The 20,136-nt window shown below is 36.4% G+C and overlaps 1 protein-coding gene across 1 annotated transcript in view; it reads right to left on the bottom strand.

Annotated features, from left to right (window-relative positions):
• Positions 1-347: 347 nt before the first annotated feature.
• TTC21B (tetratricopeptide repeat domain 21B) overlaps positions 348-20,136 on the bottom strand; it is a 56,265-nt gene continuing 36,476 nt past the window's right edge. Inside the window, exons 23-29 of the mRNA XM_081141880.1 lie at positions 16,051-16,201; positions 15,694-15,855; positions 13,587-13,782; positions 9,820-10,044; positions 5,890-6,010; positions 2,082-2,149; positions 348-881 (exon numbers count right to left, since the gene is read on the bottom strand). Of these exons, the coding sequence (XP_080998006.1) occupies positions 804-881; positions 2,082-2,149; positions 5,890-6,010; positions 9,820-10,044; positions 13,587-13,782; positions 15,694-15,855; positions 16,051-16,201 (1,001 nt within the window). The 3' untranslated portion in view covers positions 348-803. The remainder of the gene's footprint in view (positions 882-2,081; positions 2,150-5,889; positions 6,011-9,819; positions 10,045-13,586; positions 13,783-15,693; positions 15,856-16,050; positions 16,202-20,136) is intronic.

Genomic DNA, 20,136 nt, shown 5'->3' with positions numbered 1-20,136 from the left:
CTGCTGACCCAACTACTTTGTCCCCTTTTCCACCAGATGTTATGGTGGCTGGAATTACACCAGAAGGCCTAGTCTTTGGAATAAAGTTAAATATTGCTATAACGGTTTACCTATTTAAACTGATTTGATGTACTAATTATTTCTTAAGATCACATTAGCAGTGAGAGTAGAAAGAATGAGTTCAGTAAAGGGACGGGAACTCCCTCTTCATTTTTATCCAAAATGACTTTCCCTAGGAAAGTCACACTTTCTGCAATACTGCTCATTAACATTATTTAATAGGAGATGCTCACCCTAATTTTGCAAAACTTACCATGTCTTTTGAGTGCCAAGAGGAATACAAACCATACATTTCTAAAATCTTTATTAAAATATATTTTTTCTTTTTCATAAGTTATTTACAAGAAAATTTGTTCATATCTTTGAAACAACAAGGTTACAAAAAATTTTTAACAGAGAACAGTTGCATTTTATATATATTCCTTAAAATAAAAAACTTATATTACTTAGAAAAGATATAGGATAATTACCTAGATTTTAATAAAATATTCTTTATCTAAATGGGTTATAATCTTTACCACAGAGACAACAAATCTGCATCTACCCAAGTCAAGTCAACCAACTCTCATTCACCTTCTCCATTGAAAACATCCGTTTGATACAGTATTTCTCCTTACATACAGCAGCAGCCTCTGCTGGAGAAAGAGTGTGCTTGCATTACAAAACCTAGCCCAAACCTATGTTGAACTGGAAGAACTCAGATTTGTTTACCATGTAACCAACACATTACGTTAAAATAATTTTCAAGGTCTTAAAGATGTGCGAGCCTTATCAAGTATATCCTTCCTGATTTTGGGGTAAGTGGGATGTGCTTCTAGAACCTGCAGAAACAGAGAGTAAAAAATAAAAATAAAAAAAGAAGCACAAGAACTTGCAGTTATCAAGAACTGGAGAACTACAAAATTTACATGTAATGAACATTACAGTTGAGGTTTCGTTGTATTAATCTGCAAATATAACTGCAGTTTTAAAAATGATTTCATGCATATTACTAGTAATTAGATGAAAACAGTAGTATATGAATACTACAAGTAGAAAATACAACAAGTACAATTACTTCCTTAATAGGTCGGTTGCAGAAAACAATTATGTACCAATAATCTAAAACATTTTTAAAATATAGCTATTTATACATGATATTTAATGAATCTTTAGAGAATTATTTTTAACGAGGAGCGCACACCAGATTTACCTGGAGTGATTTTGAAACATACAAATTTCCAGAACTGAGTCTAGAAGTGGGGAGATATTCATTAAAAAAAGACAAAACTCCACAAATGATTCTATGTATAACCTTACATTAATGTACAACCTTAATCTTAATGTGAAATACTGGTTTACAGAGAGACTCAATAATCAACCGCAATAGCAGTGACCAAGTATTTACTATAAGGATGCTGACACAGCTATCTGGGATAAGGGACATTATGCAGCTCTTTTCTAAGGAGCTTTCCTTGGAACTTGTAACAATGCTTAATATAATGTTTTTATATGGAATATCAATGGGACAATGTTTATATAAAGAAACTCCAAATTCTAAAACTGCAACACATTTGTCATTTTAGTAAGGGATCATTTAGTAGGGGATCAATCACAGAAATGTAATCAGATGACTTCTACATTACAGAAATACCTTTTATGTCTAATTTATAAAGTCTGAATTCTCTAATAACCACACTTAAGACAGTCACAGAACTTCTATTCAGAACAATGAAATGACCTGGAGAATCTGTAACAGTACTCAAATATCTTCCAACTTAAAGACTGTTTTATTTCACTTGCTTCTCCTCTAGCCTCTGTCTTTAAAAGGAAAATGAACACTTTATTATTTGAGATCTAACTAAAAACATGTTTTATTTAAGTAAACTTTATTATTTCCTAAACTGACAACCTCTCCCGAATGTATTTGATAAGTCATTCAACTAAAATATTACACATCTATTCATGTATAGCTTGAAATTAACTAAAAGTAGGAAACTGTGCCTCTGAAAAATTTTAAGAAATATAAATTTAAGTGTTACCTGGTGACACACGTCAATTGCATCCACATATCTTTTTGCTTTTAAGTAATTAAATGCCAGTTTGTACCCTGTTAAGACAAAAATAACACCATGATGATATAGTACTACTTGCAGAGCACACCGCTAGTATTACCTTTTTCGCCTCCTCCGTGAGCTTACTATGACAGAAGTGATAACAGAAGGCGGAGTGACATGACAGGAGAACAAGTAGGAAGGAAAAGGGAGTTGGACAAAAGGACCACAGTGAATATACTATTGGGTTAGGAGACTGCTGTCCCAGCAGTGTGGCTCTGTAACTTACAGGTTACAGTAAAAACTCATCCTAGGGCAGTAAATGAAACAGCCATTCATTTATACTGTATAAATTTACTCAGCACTTACTACCCCAGGCAGACTGGGTCCTACAGCCATGAGGTTTATATCCTATGTGGGAAGAAAGTAACCTATTTAAATAATTGTGTAAGTAAATGAATTCAAAAGTGGAGATAAATGCCATAAAATAAAGGTGCAGGTCAAACAAGCTATAACAAGAAACCGGGTAGGGTAGAGGGAGGTCAGGCAACGTTTGAAATCTGAAGAAGGCATAAGCTGAGTCAAGAGGCATGAAGCAAGAACACTTTCAGGAAGAGGGAACTGGACATGTAAAGGACACAGAGGAACCAAAGGGACCTAGAGGACACGGTGAGAGGGCATAACAGGTGGGAGAGTGGCCCAGAATAGAGTGGATTAGTCATCAGATATTCCGCATCAGTGATGAGTTACAATTATCACAATTACTGATATAGAAATGTCATGTTTCAAATGGCAGCAATTTAGAAAAAAGTGTTAGAACAGGCATTTTTAAAAAAAAGACATTCTTAAATGATTGCTGTTCTGTAAAAATAATGTAAGAATGAGCAAACTAAGGGTAAGACAAAAAAGTAATAGTGGCAGGGTATGCAATAAATAAGATATGAAATGATGTAAAAGACTATGTAATTAATAAATTAAATACTTCACCTTATCACTAAGAAACATGAAGGGAAATGTGAATACTGCTCTTGGGCTCTAATCAAAGTACCAAAACAAATTTTTAGAATTTCAAACAAATATTTGAAAAAACCCACAACTGGCTAATGTACTCATATGGAAGTACACACACAGACACACACACAGACACAGGCGTGCACCCACCCACCCATACGCATAACTGTTCTAGATGAAAACAGTTAAGTTACAGAGAGGAATACTTGATATCATTAAAAAGAAATTCTAAAATGGGCTAATAGTTTGTGACACTTACATGGAAATTAGAGCCAAAAATCCCCTAGATTTAAGTTTTGGTTTCTGACTTCCTGACAAGCTTTGTGACCTTAGGCAAGTCACTGGAGCTATCAACTTCAATCTTCCTCATCTAAAAAATGGGGATAATAACTCTTTTTTATTAGTATAATTTTAAAGATGAAATGCTTGTGAAAAGCTTTTAAAAATTTTAGAGCACTACACAAATACCAGCAATTTTTTTCTGTGAAAACACTAAATTAGAAGTGCTAAATCGACCTAGGATCCAGGAGATCACAGTTCGATTCCCGGTCAGGGAACATGCCCAGGTTGCAGGCTTGATCCCCAGTAGGGGGCATGCAGGTGGCAGCCAATCAATGATGACTCTCTCATCACTGATGTTTCTCTCTGAAATCAATAAAGATATATTAAAAAAAAAGAATTACAAAGTTTTAATGTTGAAAGAAACTTGACATGTCACCTTTAAAAAAAATTTAGAAAGGAAATAAAGGGCTAGAAATGGCAAAAAAAAACACACCCCAACAATGGCAGCTGCATTACACCTGTCAAACTTATAAGAATCCAACTTATATAATCAGCGAAAACATGGGAGAGGGAGGGAAGGAAGGAGGAAGTGAGGGGAACACAAACGATGTGAACAGCCTAGTGACTGTCCTGTAGCCTGAGAATGGTGTGAAGGGAATTAACATGAATATGTTCCTTTTTCACTGGATCTCAGTTCCACGTGCGCTTCACAGTGACAATACTGAAGCCTGAATCCCATGGAAAGAAAACGAGCATATTAAGGATATCCTGGCAAACGTGGATGCATTATTAACATGGCAGGCAGGGTGGGGGTGTTAGACACATGACAATGTTAAGGAAGAAACTGAAGAATTAACTGAGAGCCTCAGAGATATGCTTACTCAAGGAGTCAAAAGAACTGATAAAATCATCTATAAAATATAAGATGACACAATGAAAGAAGTAGCGAGTTGTAATTTCTTTATTTGCTGAAGTCTTCCAAGGAAGAGTATATTTAAATAATTTAGCTTCTAAATGCTTTCCTTCTGTGGAATAAAGTATCAAAATTACGTACATTTTAAAGACTTTATGGAATTTTCATTTTACAAGGTGACTTTATTTTGTAAGATATAAAATGCCCAAAAAGGAAAATATTACTGGCAAACATTAGTTTTGTGCTCTCTATGAGCCTAGTAAAATATCAGGCCCCAGAAAAATATAAGGTAAAGGAAGTCGCTGCTCTTGGGCTCTAATCAAAGTACCAAAACAAATTTTTAGAATTTCAAACAAATATTTGAAAAAAACCACAACTGGCTAATGTACTCATATGGAAGTACACACACATACACACACACAGACACAGGCACGCACCCACCCTTTAGTGTAAAGATTACCTATCTGATTGCAAATTAAATCAATCCATACTGTGATATGGCTGTTAAAATGACAGATGTCATTCTAGGCTGAATTAACAACTACTAAATGCCTAATTTAAAAAATAGCTTCATTATAAATCATACTTAAGGACTGGTTAATTTCTGGTACAACAGGTCAGGAGGGACATGGACAAATTAAAGACTCTTTTCCAAACTCAACTGGCCATGGAACCTAATCTCTTCACATTCATCTCTCTCTCTTTTTTAATAACTATAAATATCTTACCAAGTAGTCCAAAGCACAGCTGGGAAAACACTACTTTAGAGTTTCCAGGAAACAGCAACAAGGAGGGTCAAAGACTCAGAAGCAAATTTCAGGAGGAATGGACAAATAAGTGAGGACAGTTTGAAGAGAAACCTTAGGAGAGACGTGACAGAAGTTTGGAACTAGAGGGCAAGCATGTGTAGAGGAAAAGGACTCCGGATTGCTCCAGAACACAGACCTGGGCAGTTTCAATGAAGCGGGCATCCACTCTGTGTAAGGAGAGAGAAGAGCTTGGGGATGAGCCCTCCCACAGGGTGGAGAGACAGAGTCACTAAGTGTATCCTAGATGCCTCTCATCTGTTAGCGTAGCTTGAGACTGGCGGTCCTCAAACTAATAGTCTACCACTGGAATAAGATGATGTTTCTAGATGCTCAGGGGGAAAGAATATGTTCCGTGGTGAAATTATTGTGGGAAACATGTTGCTTCTGTGACAGCTGTCACAATATACAGTTGGGTTGAAAGGCTTTGAGAAGTTCTACAGTAAGGAAATCTGTAGAACTTGATTTAATGCAGTGTTTTTCTAACTTCCTTGACAATGGAACACTTCTGCTCACAGGATGCCCATTTTGGAAATAGCAGAGGGTGAAAGGGGCAGAATTGATTAGATGTCCTCTAAGGTTACTGAGGACAAGTTTGAATCTCAGGAAATGACACTTAATAATTATCAGTAGCTAGTAATTTATTGTAAATATAAAATTTATTTCTTCAGAGGGACTGACAAAAGAAGTGGGCTCTTAATGTGTACTTTGTTCTTTAAAAAAGTCAAATGCATTTAAATGAAGGTTTATAAATAAAACCTAGTGTCTAATTTGTTAAACTCACCTACTGCTGGATTTGTCTGATTGCCGTGTTTCCATGCCATCTCATAGTTCAAGGCAGCGTCTGTATATGTCTGCTCTTTTTCCATAATGTAGCCCATATATTCATAAGCTTTGCAGCAAGACTGAAGAAAAATGGAAGAGGTATCAATAGATTAAACGCAATACCACTAAGATTTTATGGGATGCTTATGACCATAGAGGTCAACCATATTAATTAATGTAAATGGCACATAAAACAGTGGTTTTCAACTTTGGCTATGCAATCAAATCATCTAAAGGACTTAATAAAAGATTCTGAGGCCAAGCCCCCACCCCAAACCTATGAATCAGAATTTTTGGGTGAGAAGGGAATTTGTATTTTATACATATACATGAATACATTTGATTATGACTAATTCCAACACAAATATAGAAGTGAAAGTGTAATGAACACTATGTACCCATATCTTCAACAATTAACTCACAGCTAAGTTTCACCTCTATTCCCACACTAGTCCCTCTGAATTATCAGATAAAAACTCAGAACTCAGGTATTGTCATTTCACCATAAATATTTTATCATGCTCCTTTAAAAATAAGAACTTTCTTTAAACATAACCACAAACCACAATTTGTCACACCTTAATGTAACAACTCCTTGACATCACTAAATATCCAGTCACTACTGAAATTTCAAATGGTCTCCATATAACATTTGTTTGTTTGTTTGTTAGGGTGAGAATCAAAATAAGGCTCACTCATTGTGACTTGCTGAAATGTCTCTCAGCTTTTTCTGATCTAGAGGTTTCCCTTCCATCTCTCTCTTTCTCCATGTCTTTTTTCTTGCAATTAAATGGAACAGAAACAAGAATGTTTGTCCTAGAGTTTCTCACAGTCCATACTGAGTTGAGTGCATCCTTGTGGTGCATATGTAATATATTCCTATGTCAATGATATTTTCTGGAAATTGTAATTAGACCTAGAGGTTTGGATTTGATTTTGATTTGGGAGGAAAAGAGGTGAAAAGCCTTAATAGAACAGTACCCTGCCAAGCCACTTTGAAGCCTGAAGCAAAAGAAAAAATGTGTAGCCTGGCCAGGCGTGGCTCAGCGGTTGAGCGTTGACCTGGGATCCAGGCGATAGGGGTTCAATTCCCAGTCAAGGCACATGCCCAGGTTGCAGGCTTGATCAATGACTCTCTCATCATTGATGTTTCTCTCTCTCTCTCTCTCTCTCTTTCTCTCTCTCTCTCTCTCTCCCTCCCTCCCTCCCTCTCCTTTCTTTTCTCTGAAATCAATAAAGATATATTTAAAAAAAAAAGTGTGACCCAGTATATATATTTTTTGGTATTTTATAATTGTTGATTTTTTCTAGAATGCTTAATTAAAAATTGACAAGTAGATATACTAAAACTCACAATATTTTAAAAGTTTGAATATTTTACTGATACCCAAACAAAATTTATTATAATTATACTCTTCTACCTTAATGCAAGAAAATATATCAATAATATTTTTATTAAAACCATTACCCATTAAAAATACATACACACACATATTGGAACACACATTTCCTCTTTTGCTTCAGGCTCCAATGTAGCTCAACACAGCACTTTCAGATCCTATTTAAAATTTTGATATTTTAATTTTTTAAAAATAATAATGCATCAAATTATTATTTATCTTGACTACAATGGACTGAGTGCTTGTGTCCCCTCCAAATTCATGTTGAAATCCTAACCTCCAATGTGACGGTACAGGAGGTGAGGTCTTTAGGAGGTGATTAGGTCATGAGGGTGTAGCTCCCATGAGCGAATTAGTGCCCTTACAGAAGGAACCCTAAAGGGTACTCTGGTCCTCTCTTTCCACCATGTGAGGATGCAACAAGAAGTTGTCAGTCTGCAATCTGGAAGACGGCCCTCACCAGATGCAACCATACTGGCACCCTGATCTCATGCTACCAGCTTCCAGAACCATAAATAATAAATTTATGTTATTTATAAGCCACACAGCCTATGGTACTGTGTTACAGCGGCATCAATTGACTAAGCTCATTACTGAGATTTTAAGAGCCCCTTTAGTTTAGACCCCAAATGGGTGCTTCACTTGTTCCACCCCAACCCAGCCCTGTCACAGATATGTGTTCTTTCGTCAAGAGGCACATATATCTGATTTCCTTTTGGTAATGTTATACTCATTGATTAATTCATCAGGGTTGAAAAATATTCTATCATACTTTCTTCATTTATTAGCTGAAAAACACCTATAATGAGAAATGTCTCATTTTCCACTATTTTGTTACCCAGTAGTACAGTTTATACAGAAAACATGGGATAAATGCTTAATTCTTTATCTTGCCAGCTTTAGAAATACTTCATCAGCATATATCAGGGGTGACCAATTTTTTTTAATCCTTGTAAACTCATGGATTTAAACTTATTTTAGTATGTTTCAATTCACTGCACTTTTTATACTTAATGATATTTAAAGTATCCTAACTTTGGCCAGTGGGAGTGTTTTCACATTGGCTCCCAAGTCTCTGACATGACTCTTATCTTCTTTGAGAGCTTCCTTGCCATCCAACATGACAAGATGGTCTGGAGTAATTTTGCACATTTCCTGCCCCAGATCTGGATGGTCTCCATTTTTTTAAATTACATATTTCAAGATTTCTAAGCTCTACCTCCATAATCTTATTCCTCCAATACTGACAAGCCCAATCAGCAGGCTGACGCCTCTACAGCAGGCATCACATTCAAACCTGCAACGCACTGCTGTCAGTGTTCTCGGAATGAAAGGGTCAACCACTTGGCAGTTCTGATTTTTCAAAGCCTCTTAATGAGTACTCTGTTTTTCAAGGACGATTTAACTAAAATTTTTGATGTATAAACTATAAATTGATAAATGGCTTGATGCTTTAGGTTTTTAAAGTTCCTAGGAAAGTAACTTAATAGTATCAGCTGATCTCTTTAAAAAACAAATAATACATTTTATAATCTAATCTGCTTGAAGAGAATAAAACATCAATTTTCTGTAATTAAGATTTGAAGTAACTGATATGAATCCATAAAGATAAATATCCTCAAATTTCTATGTTTGGTACAATTATGTCTCAACAAATAGTAACAAATGCTGAACTTTAAGAAATGTTTTATTTAGCCCGGCCGGGCGTGGCTCAGTGGTTGAGCGTCGACCTAGGATCCAGGCGATCGGAGTTCGATTCCTGGTCAGGGCACATGCCCGGGTTGCGGGCTCGATCCCCAGTTGGGGGCATGCAGGAGGCAGCTGATCAATGAATCTCATCATTGATGTTTCTATCTCCCTCTCCTTTCCTCTCTCTGAAATCAATAAAGATGTATTTAAGAAAAAAAAAATGTTTTATTTAGTAAGGCATCCTTTTTTTGTGTGATTAAACACCAAAATGCACAGTTAAGTAAAGAGCCTTAAATTCTAAGGACTGTAAGATTTTCAATTTCATACCTAAAGGACTTATTAAACAAATCAAATCAAATGCTGAAAAGACTTTTCCCACAAACTATGTTGTGCACAGTGGATTTTGATACTGTGAATGGCGTGCAGCGCCGCAGCAAAGCCACCAAGTGTTTCCTAAAAGGAGGGACAGACATCAGCAAATTAATGCTCTTCTTCAATTTTCATTAGTTCTGAGATGAGATGGGTAATCACAGGCAAATACTTGACAAAACACTTTTTGTAAGTAGGGCATACCATGGCTGAAACTTGAAACTGCATAAATCTGTGTGTTTTTTTTAATTCTCTAAGGTAATGGCTTCTTTCTTATTATTGTTTGTTTCCTGAGTATGGTAAGAATAAACACTGAATTTTCAAAACACACAGAGGAAGCTTCAGAAATGCACCAACACTCCCTAATAACCCATTATAGAAAGCTTATAAAATAAAGGTTAACAATTATTTCTTCATCTTCAATTGCCTACCCTATTATGGCTCAGGCACCGCTTTAACAGTTCTTCTGCCATGTCGTATTTGGCTGATTGAATATAAATATCGGCGAGTAGCAGCCAGCTCCTCTCAAAGTCCTCAGCATCAACAGGATTCCAGTTCATTTTCGCAATCCGCTTCAGCTGGTTTCTGGCTCTTGGAGTCTGTTTCAGGATCATGTAAGCTGTGGCCATTCCCAAAAGTGCTGGAATATGATCCTTCTGTAAGAAAACAAAATTTGAGAACCTCAGATACATAAACATAAATAAATGTTCTACGTTTAAAAGGAAAACACATGGAAAGTAGCAGGTGCTACAGAATATGAGAACTGACCTATGGTTTCTACTTCTGGCTCCATATATGTTAACTGTGATATGGTCATTATTTAGCCCATCAAATAAGCTCAATCTACCATGTAGAAGTTTGGTGAGGTGCTGTGTGGTTAAGATAATTCAATAAACTTGCAGATGCCACAACCACACAACTCCAGACAATTCAGGTGACTCAGTCTTTAATGGAATTGATTGGCTGTTTGGTTTTGTACAAATACCGAAAAATTAACAAAATTCTATTTCAGTGCAATTCTGGTTGAACATTTGCATTCATTCTTTCATCTTTAAAAACGAATAACAATGATTTACCCAAAATAATATTCCTTATTTATACTGACTCTTTTTCTCTCCCTTCTCACTTTATTCAACAGTTTCTTCTCCCAATACGGACAAACCAATGTAATGTTACAGATAAGGCATGCAATTAATTAATCAATTGGAAATTATATGAAATAAACTCATGTCTTAAAATATGCTTTTAAAGCTGGAGTCTGCAGCTTCTTGATAATGTCTATAAAACCTGATGTTCTTCTAGAAAGAGTTCACAGAAGGAAATGTCACTCTCTGAAACCAACACCCTAATAAGAATTGGTGTGAAATGGAGGCCATTAGTGACCTCTCCAGAAAACCAACTTAAGTAAGCATTCATGTGTATGTCCCTGATAAAGCTAGGCGGCTGTTTAAATTTCAGCAGAGGGCTTGTGATGCTTTTTATCAAGAGGAAGGCTTCAGGTTAAAATAGAAATAAAAGATGAGAAACTGTGATTTAGCGATAATAGAGATGCACTGTGAGATGGTAAGTTTAGGTAACTAGTAAGGACCAGAAGGACAGAGGGTAGTAAAATGTTCAATGTCCAACATGGACCACGGTGGGAAGTCAGAAATAACCTGGATTAGAGAAGGCAATTCATCAGAGCTTGATGAACACAGCTTTTAGGAACAGAAAATCTCCCTGGCTCTAATTTTTATCTATCATTAAACTTCCAAAACCTAATTTGTTCTCATTAAGGAGTGGCAAAAAGGTTTTGAGTGTCAAAGCCACCCAATTGTCAGTAAATTCTGAAGATGTGTGTGGGACATTATCAGTTACTCAGCCCCACCCTCATCCTTTGCTAGAGAGGAAAGAAAATAGAGGCCGGCTATGTATTTGTCAGTCAGATCCCAGAACAGTCCACAAAGAGAACGGTCCTATAAGAATGTCCAGATCTTTTCACATACTAAAAATATCCCCCACTACACATTTAAAAATAATCCCTCTGATTTTAAAATCATACATCTCAAGTTTGATTAGAATGAATCAATTCCTCACAGCTTGATTACTCCTGTGTGAACCCCAAAATAGTTTCCAAAACTGCAAATCTGAGTTCTAACCCCTGCCTCAGACCCACGATGTCTCCTCTGGAGCAGACATCCTGAGGCATTGGCCAGCTTCCCCCTCTCACGCTAGTCAGGCTAAGCTGCACCACTTTGAATCACAAAGGATGATACAGCTATGTTACAAACAACATACTCTTATGGTTCAGGGTGATGGACTAAAAGCACATGGAAACACTGTTTTGCTTAATGTGTTTTCCACCATTTCTTCCATGACTTCCTGTCACATACCTCTTTTTAATCCATCTGAATGCCACATAGTGCTGTGAATATACAATTTCCCTGCCTCCCTGCCTCTGTTCCTATCGCCCCTTCACCTGGAATGCACTTTCTCCATCTCTGCCTATGAAAATGCAATTTATGCTGGTTCTTCTTAAATCGTGCCTTGTTCCACAGAAGGGTCTCCCAACTCTCCTTATACTGTTTCCTACAGCACTTTTATTTGCAACTCTAGGACAGAATGTCATAAATTTTGCTTTGTACTACAGTCAGTCTGCTTCTCTCATCATCCCTAGATTAAGAGGAACTTGAAGAAAAGGGGCTACACCTCATTTAACTTTGTGATTCCCACAGTGCTTAGCACCCACTGGCTGCTTAATCAATATGCATTATAGTTAATATATGCAGCCTATGAGTTAAAAGAAAAAACTGCAAAGTAAAATTAGTTGTTTATAAAACTTCAGTTCACACACCAGTCTTTGGACAGTTAGTATAATCACTTATGTAAGAATGATAAAAAAAATAATAGAGTCTCACCAACACAAAACCTGATAGTCTTTCTAGGAAATAGCTGTTATGTCACTCGCTGCTTCTGGAGTTCTCCCCCAAACTCCAGTTTAAACTCTGTTACATGATAGAATGTTCCTTCACAACCTTCGGTGGCTATGACACCTTACTTGAAACGGTGCTTCATCGTGTTCTTACACATTTTCTTGGTCTTACATGACAGTCCTATTTCTGGTCTCCATTCAGTCAGCCACTGTCATCCATCTGCTGCCTCACAGCCAATTTGACTAAGCACAACCCCGGGGAACATTACTCAACGTCAGCAGAAGGCTCTGCTCCAGATGGGACTGCTGCTGATGCTACCTAGCTGTTTGTTCCAAGGGTGGCTTACAGCGGTAACACAGCGCCATCTAGGACACTTGGACCCAAACAGCAAAGGGGGCTGTAGGTTTCCTCAATTCCTGCCAGGGCCTGGGGGGCAGTGGGAAGGGGTTACAGTAGGGGTTTTTTGTAGTTTATTGCTACCACTGTGACCTCTGAACCACAAGAAAACACAGCAAAGCTCTAAATCTTCTGAGAGACACAAAATTGTGACTTTCTGTGGCCTACAACATTGTTGAATGGAAGAACACGAAACCCAACGAGTATGTTCAGAATTAGCTATTACCAGCTGCTAATGGGGTGGGTGCCTAGAATTCCTTCCCTAATATCGAGTAACTGAAGAAACACAGCACCATGTAGGGGAACAAAAAGTAGAACACCAGAGAACGAGAAGGAAGGTGGATCTAAAAGGGGTAAAGAGAAAGCCTTTCATCTAATAATAATAATAATAATAATAATAATACTGCAGGGGTTATTTCAGTGTTGCTAATGAACAATATCATTATTTGCATGACTGAATTATAGGTTGTCAGTACTGATCTCTTTTAGCCTTAGAGTTGGAAAAATTTCAAATGCATGTAAGTGAAAAGGTGAGCAACGAAGGTAGACAGGTGTTTATTTTCCCTCGCATTAACCTAAGCTACATCTACAACACAGGCCTTCTCCAGGGATAAAGCTGTTCCCTTGAGAATTAACTTAAGCCCCTTCAAAGAATTTCCTTTCTCCAGAATTCTCCATCCTAACAGTGACAAATATATCAAGAGCACATAAAAACAGTGACAGTGCCTCTCTGGAGAAAAGGTATACTGTGCAAAACTATACCAAACTGTATACCAAATTATTAATACTAGTAAGTAATTAAGTCAAATTTCAGAAAACTAATCAAAATACGTATTTCTATACCTCCAAAGAAAGATAACATATGAAGCTGAAAAAGGGAATCCCCAAACCTCAGACGTTGCTATTTCAGTGAAGGCATTCAAAGCTTGCTCGACGTGCGACTTCTGCTTGGTGGCCATCAGGCAATAGCTCTCCAGGACGCGAAGCTGTACATGACCCTCAGCAGTCTGAGGTTTTAGTTCTTTAAGGAGTTTTTCTGCCGTTCTCACTGCTAATTGCACCGACTCTTGCTTCTCAGTTGAATTACTATATTCAATAAAAAATAAACTTATTTCTGTTACTCATGATGTAGGATTCATTGAGACTGGAATGCACTCTAGGGGACACAGGTTTCTTTTTGTCACCAATTTAAAAGTAAACCTTTTCGAGAATGTCACTCATTCTCTTTTAGCACAAAGCACAGGTTTGTGTGTTTTAAACAAAATTAACATAGCTTCAATAAAATACCATTAAACATTTATTCACTCTAGACTGAAGACAAAATTTGGACAATGTCTACTCGTGGCAAGTGTTTTCATTTCAGCTAATAGAATACTAGAATTCAGAATAAGTAGAATCATCCAATTATTCAGAAAATGAAGAAAAAAAAAAGAGAACAAAAAATAACTAAAATCATTGAAGTACCTACTATGTGCCAAGCACTGGATTATTTCATTCAATCTATGTTGAATCCATTTTATATGTGAGAAAACTAAGGTTCAAACAGGTAAAATAATTTGCCAAATGTTGCACAGCTAATAAACAGTAAATTTGGAATTTGAATCTAAGTTTGTCAGACATATAAAGTCCACTTTAATTTCCTTACCCAGTTGCCTATAAGTTGCTCAGAAATTATACTGTCAAAAGGTTGTAAATTTCAAGTGCAATGACAGTTTAAATATATTACTAGCATTTTTCTTTTTTTAAAACATACACCCACATCCAGATATATAGAAATTAATAAAAGAAAATTAAATTCTCAAAGCCCAATAACTAAAGTCATTGGTCTTTTTCTCGGGCCTTAAGCTTTTATCTTCTCTAAAACATTTCACACTGCTGGCTACCTTCTTCGAAGTTCCCCTCTTTCTCTTCTGTAACTACACATTTTGGTGCTCTATCACACTGATTGTTCTTTTCTGAACCCCTTTCTCCTCCACTCCCCTTAAATGTTAGCATGCCCCAAATTTAGTTCTTAGACTTCTCTTACTACATTCTACTTGCAAAGAGGCCATTCATGGGGTTCCCACTATTCACTCTGTGCACATGTCCACCAAATCTGCATCTCCAGCTGTGGCCTCCTTTCCGAGTTCTAGTTTTGCATTTTCAACTACTTGCTGAATAATTCCACAGGGATAGCCTACAGACATGTAACAGTAGGCTGCCTTAACCTTTCTAAAACAAACATGTCTCCGCCTGCTCTAAAACTTGCAACGCACTTCAAATCTATCACTGAAATGTCTCAGCAGTCTGGTTCTAACTTACTCCCGCTCCGTGGTACACCTTCCCCTGACTGCTCTGCACTGCTATGATTTCTGGGAATTCCTGCAACACTAGAGATTTGAGTGGTTTCAGACACTGTCTTGTCTCCCAGGTAAATTACATGCTCCTGAAGGCAGAAACTACCCCTATACCTTATACACGTACACACGTATGCACCCCTCACCATACTTTGCCTGATTTGAGGAGAGGACAAGCAAAAAGTACAGATTCATAGAAATATAACCACTTACCAGCAGTGAAAACAGTGGCTTTGATGTCAGGAAGAACCCAGTCCAGATCCTGCCCCCACCACTTACTAACTTTACCACATTAGACAAGTTAACTTTGAGCTTATTTCTCAATACTATTGTTGGGAATAAATAAGAAATGCATATAAAGTACACAGCACAGGGCATGGCATATAATCACCATTTACTATTACTGTGTGAACAATTCTGTGAAAGTAATCAAATTCTATAATGTATCCTATTTTTTACACATTTATTCTGATTTAGGAATCCTACTAAAAGCATTTCATGCTTGTTACAGAGAACAGTTACTCTACCTATGACTTTTTTCATTATACCTTTCATTAGTGCTATCCTAGAATTTAGCTCACTTTTGTAAGGTATCCTTGCTTATTTATCCTCAATAAGTAAGTGTTTTTTTAAAAAAGGTAATTTGTCAAACACTACTCACCCCAGATCTCTATCCAGATTTTCAAATACTTCGCCTCCAACAGTTTCATTATCTGGATTCAAACAGATTTCTATCATATTATAAAGGGCATTTTGGCCCCATTCACTATCTTTCCGAGCTTTGTTAAAATGTCGAAGGGCATCATTTGGTTCTCCAGTATACCTTGTTAGATGTTAAAAAAAAATGACTTACTTCAATCACTGACTACAAACTTTAAGTAGTTTATCATTTGTTTGGTAAATAAAACTATTAACATATTTTAAAATGTAGATATTTTTTAAAACACAGAAATGCATATTCTACTTTATTCACAATGAGACAAAAAAATTATTATGTAGGATTTGCCAATAGATTTACCAAAGATATAGTCCTTTACAATACTGATATCCTGGCTCCAATTTTGCTCTGGAGTTACGTTTCTCAGCCATTAAGAAAAATCTTGGAACATCCTCAAGTTTTCCATATCTTCTTAGGAAATCAATTAAACGAGATAATGTCATATAATTATCTAGAAATGAAGAATATTTCAGATATCGATAAATCTGTATCTTCTGTTTTGCTGGTTATAATCCTACTTTATTAAAGTATAGTTTACTTCAAATGAAATACAATTTAAATGTAAATAAAGGAATGCATTAAGAGTTATAAGTCCCTAAAAAGACTGTGTGGACAACTGGATGGTTTATCAAATGATAAAGGGTGGGTTGGTCTGATCACAGTGAGAGGTTCTATACAGGCAAACATACAAAAATGTACATTTGCTGTACATTATTTTTCAGTCATTCTTACGACCAAAATATTCTAGAAATAGTCTCTGTGTAGATAAACTAAACTCCAACTGTAAAGTTTAGGAAGACTGATGCAACTGCACAGGGCAAGTCTGTCTGCGAGGCCTCCTTTTACACTTACTGCAGCAAGCAAGGGGCTGGAACAGCACATTCTGATGACAATGTTTGCGGTGGGCGAATAGAAATTTACTCCAGTCCTTCCTGAAGATGTGTATGTTCATACGTATTAGACACTAGCTCACCATAATATAGCCGTATCATACCAGTCCTAGTATTTTAATCCTATTTCACCTTCTTCTAAGGAAAAATAATTTAGTTATTTGGTCTCAGGTATAATTTCCTGGCACACTCCTAGAAAGCTTTCTTCTTCCAATTCTACCCAGTTTTGAGAATAATCTGATAAATATTTTATAAGATTGGAAAAATAATGTATGGAAACTATAAAAAATTTGGGAAAAAACAGAAAGGTATAAAGATGGAAAAAATCCCACTCATTTTCCCACAATCTAGCGATGACATTTTGGTTTCTTTTCATATATTTATGAGTGAAAATCATTCTATAAATATTTAAATGTAAGGAAATTAATATGTTTCTTTGCTTACATACATAGAGAAATAAAGTCACATTTGGGGTTTTGATTTGACATTATACAGTAAACATTTCTCAACTGTCCTTAAATGGTCTTCAAAACATAATTTTAATATGGATGCATAATTGTTGATGGCTCACATTTCATTTCTTTGTAGTTGTGTTTTTTAGGTGTTTGGGCTCTCAAGTTTCAGTTAGCACAGGACTCATAGTAGGAAATTTGTAAAAATTCCATATTATACAAGCTATTCTGATCATTTTCATAGGGTGAGTTAGGATTAAAATAAACAAAAACTTTTAGACAATTTATCAATTGTCTAAACAAAGACAATTTATCCTTGATCATATGTTCCAAGAAAAGAGAAGATACCATATGGTCTAGCAATTCCACTTCTGGGTATGTACTCAAAAGAACTGAAAGTAGGGACTTGAACAAATGCTCGTATACCAGGGTTTATAGCAGTATTATTGACAATAGCCCCACGTGAAACAATCCAAATGCCCATCAACAGATAAATGAATAAACAAAATGTGGTACCGACATGCAATGGAATATTACTCAACCTTAAAAACAAAAGGATATTCTGACACATGCCAGAATACGGATGAACCTTGAAGATATTATACTAACTGAAATAAGCCAGTCACAAAAGGACATACTGTATGATTCTACTTATATGAGATACCTAGAGTAGCCAGAGTCATAAACAGAGAGTACAGCGGTGGTTGCCAAAGGATGTGGGAAGAAAGGGTGAGAAGCTGTTTACTAGGTACAGAATTTCAGTTTGGAGTGATGAAAAGTTCTGGAGATGACTGATGATGGTGGTTACACAACAATGTGAATGTATTTAATGCCACTGAACTGTACACTTTTTTTCCCCAATATGTCTTTATTGATTTCAGAGAGAGGAAGGGAGAGGAGAGGGAGAGAAATAGAAACATCGATGAGAGTCATTGGTTGGCTGCCTCCTGCACGCCCCCGACTGGGGATTGAGCCCGCAACCTGGACATGTGCCCTGACCGGGACTCGAACCTTGATCTCCTGGAATCCCAGGTCGATGCTCAACCACTGAGCCACCCCGGCTGGGCTGAACTGGATACTTAAAAATGGCTACAATGGCAAATTTTATGTTATGTATGTGTGACCACAATGAAAAAATATTATTAGGAAAAAAACAATATGTATGCTTTGCATCTACTCTATTACATGATATCAAAATAATCCAGGTTGACAATATTATCATTTGCCTTCTTTGACTCATAATCTTGGGTCTCAAGATTTAGTTCCTCTCGCCTTTTGCAATCACTAAAAAGCAGAGCATGGTAAGAATATGGTTTCAGAAAAAGAGGATTAGAATACTGGTCTTATCTTTTAGTTATGTGGATTCAAGCGAATTACTAAAATCCTCTCAGTCTAGGATTACTTTTTTTTTTTTTAATAGTATGATAGTATTTATATTCTGTGTCGTGGAAAGCAAACAAAATAAAGGTATGAGAGATCTTTAAAACTGCAAATACCATTAGTAATATTTACAGCTCCCAAAAGTTTTGTTAAGACCTGGGATGGCTACCCTCCAATAAAGCCAAGAAGCTGTATTGGGTTAAATAGGAATTAATATTAAAATTTCTTCCCAAAGTTTTTCCTATGATATTACTAATATGTGTGACGTATGATATTGATAGTAACATTTAAAGTCAACCTTGGGAGACAAGTTTTTTGAATAATTATCACTATTCAATATTACTGAAAGCTATTCATTATTAGTTCAGGTTATAATTCCAGTGATAGATTAAATCACATTAACTGGTATTTTGGTTAAACATGAAATTTGACAGAAGGCAAATTTCTGTACTTAAGCAATCTACTGAAAACTGAAATGTATTACATTCTGAAAAAACATAGTCCATATTCATTGATGGATAGTGAGAAGATATCAAAATAGTGATGGTGTGATGTGACAAGGCATGAATGAAGTGTTATGGAATTACAATGCACGAAATTTCTAACTTTGCCTGGGGGAAGCTGGAGAGATTTCTCGGAGGACCAAACCTTTGAGCAACCTGAAGGAGAGGAGGATCTTGCTAGACAAAGGCACTCTGAGAGGCTGATGGCACACGCACAGCTGGAACAGAGCAGAGCATGCAGAGTGCTGGTTAAGCCTGATGTTACTGGACATTAAAGGGAGGAAGAAGGATAAGAAATACGAATGGAAATATAATCTGGAACCACATTATTATCAAAATAATGCTATGATATTAGACTTTACCCTGGACAACCATCCTAAATTTTAAGCAGAGGAATAGTTTATTTAATTTTAGAATTAATATGGCAGTCCTATGATGGCCTAGAGCTGCAAGAACCCAGAGGCTGGAAGATCAGTAGGGAAACTGCACTAGTCCCAGTGAGAAGTGATGAAGGTCTTAATGAGAGCCATGGGCTAAGAGAAGATACACTGGATGTGATAGCTATTAAACAGGCAGAATCAATGGGGCTTATTAACCAACTGGTGTGAGGGCAGGTGAGAACTTAGGAGAATTTGGAGATTTTGAGAGTGAAAAGGTGTAATCTGTAATTAGATCTATAAGGAGAATTTTTAACCAGCTAGGTTAAGTCAAATTGGACGGAACATTTCTCAAGTAAGCTAAAACACAGTCTTAAAGTATAAAATGTGCTACTGAGGATGAGCAATAATGCACACATAAAATAAATGTAGATCACAGGTTTTCTTTAGAATAACTCTGACAAAACAGATCAATGGATAAGTTTGCAAAGTCCTATCAGAAATAGGACACAAGACTAAAAACAAAATACCGCAGACAGTAAAAACTTAAAGTTTTGTATTTTTAAATGACAGTATTTCACAGCCATTCATTGATTCATTTGACCAATAAACATTTACTTTGCACCATCTGCGTGCCTTTCACCACAATGTGTCTGAGACATAAGATAAATATGAGATGATCTCTGCAAACCTGAGGAGTTTTCGGTTTAATGGAGATGACAAATACATGCATAAATACTTTCAGCAAAATAATAGAATGATATGATAAAGAGGCACGGATGAA

Source organism: Miniopterus schreibersii, assembly GCF_964146895.1.
Source record: "Miniopterus schreibersii genome assembly, chromosome: 7".
NCBI lineage: Eukaryota > Metazoa > Chordata > Mammalia > Chiroptera > Miniopteridae > Miniopterus > Miniopterus schreibersii.
Note: the sequence above shows the minus strand (reverse complement) of the source record. Positions and strands in the feature narration are given on the sequence as shown.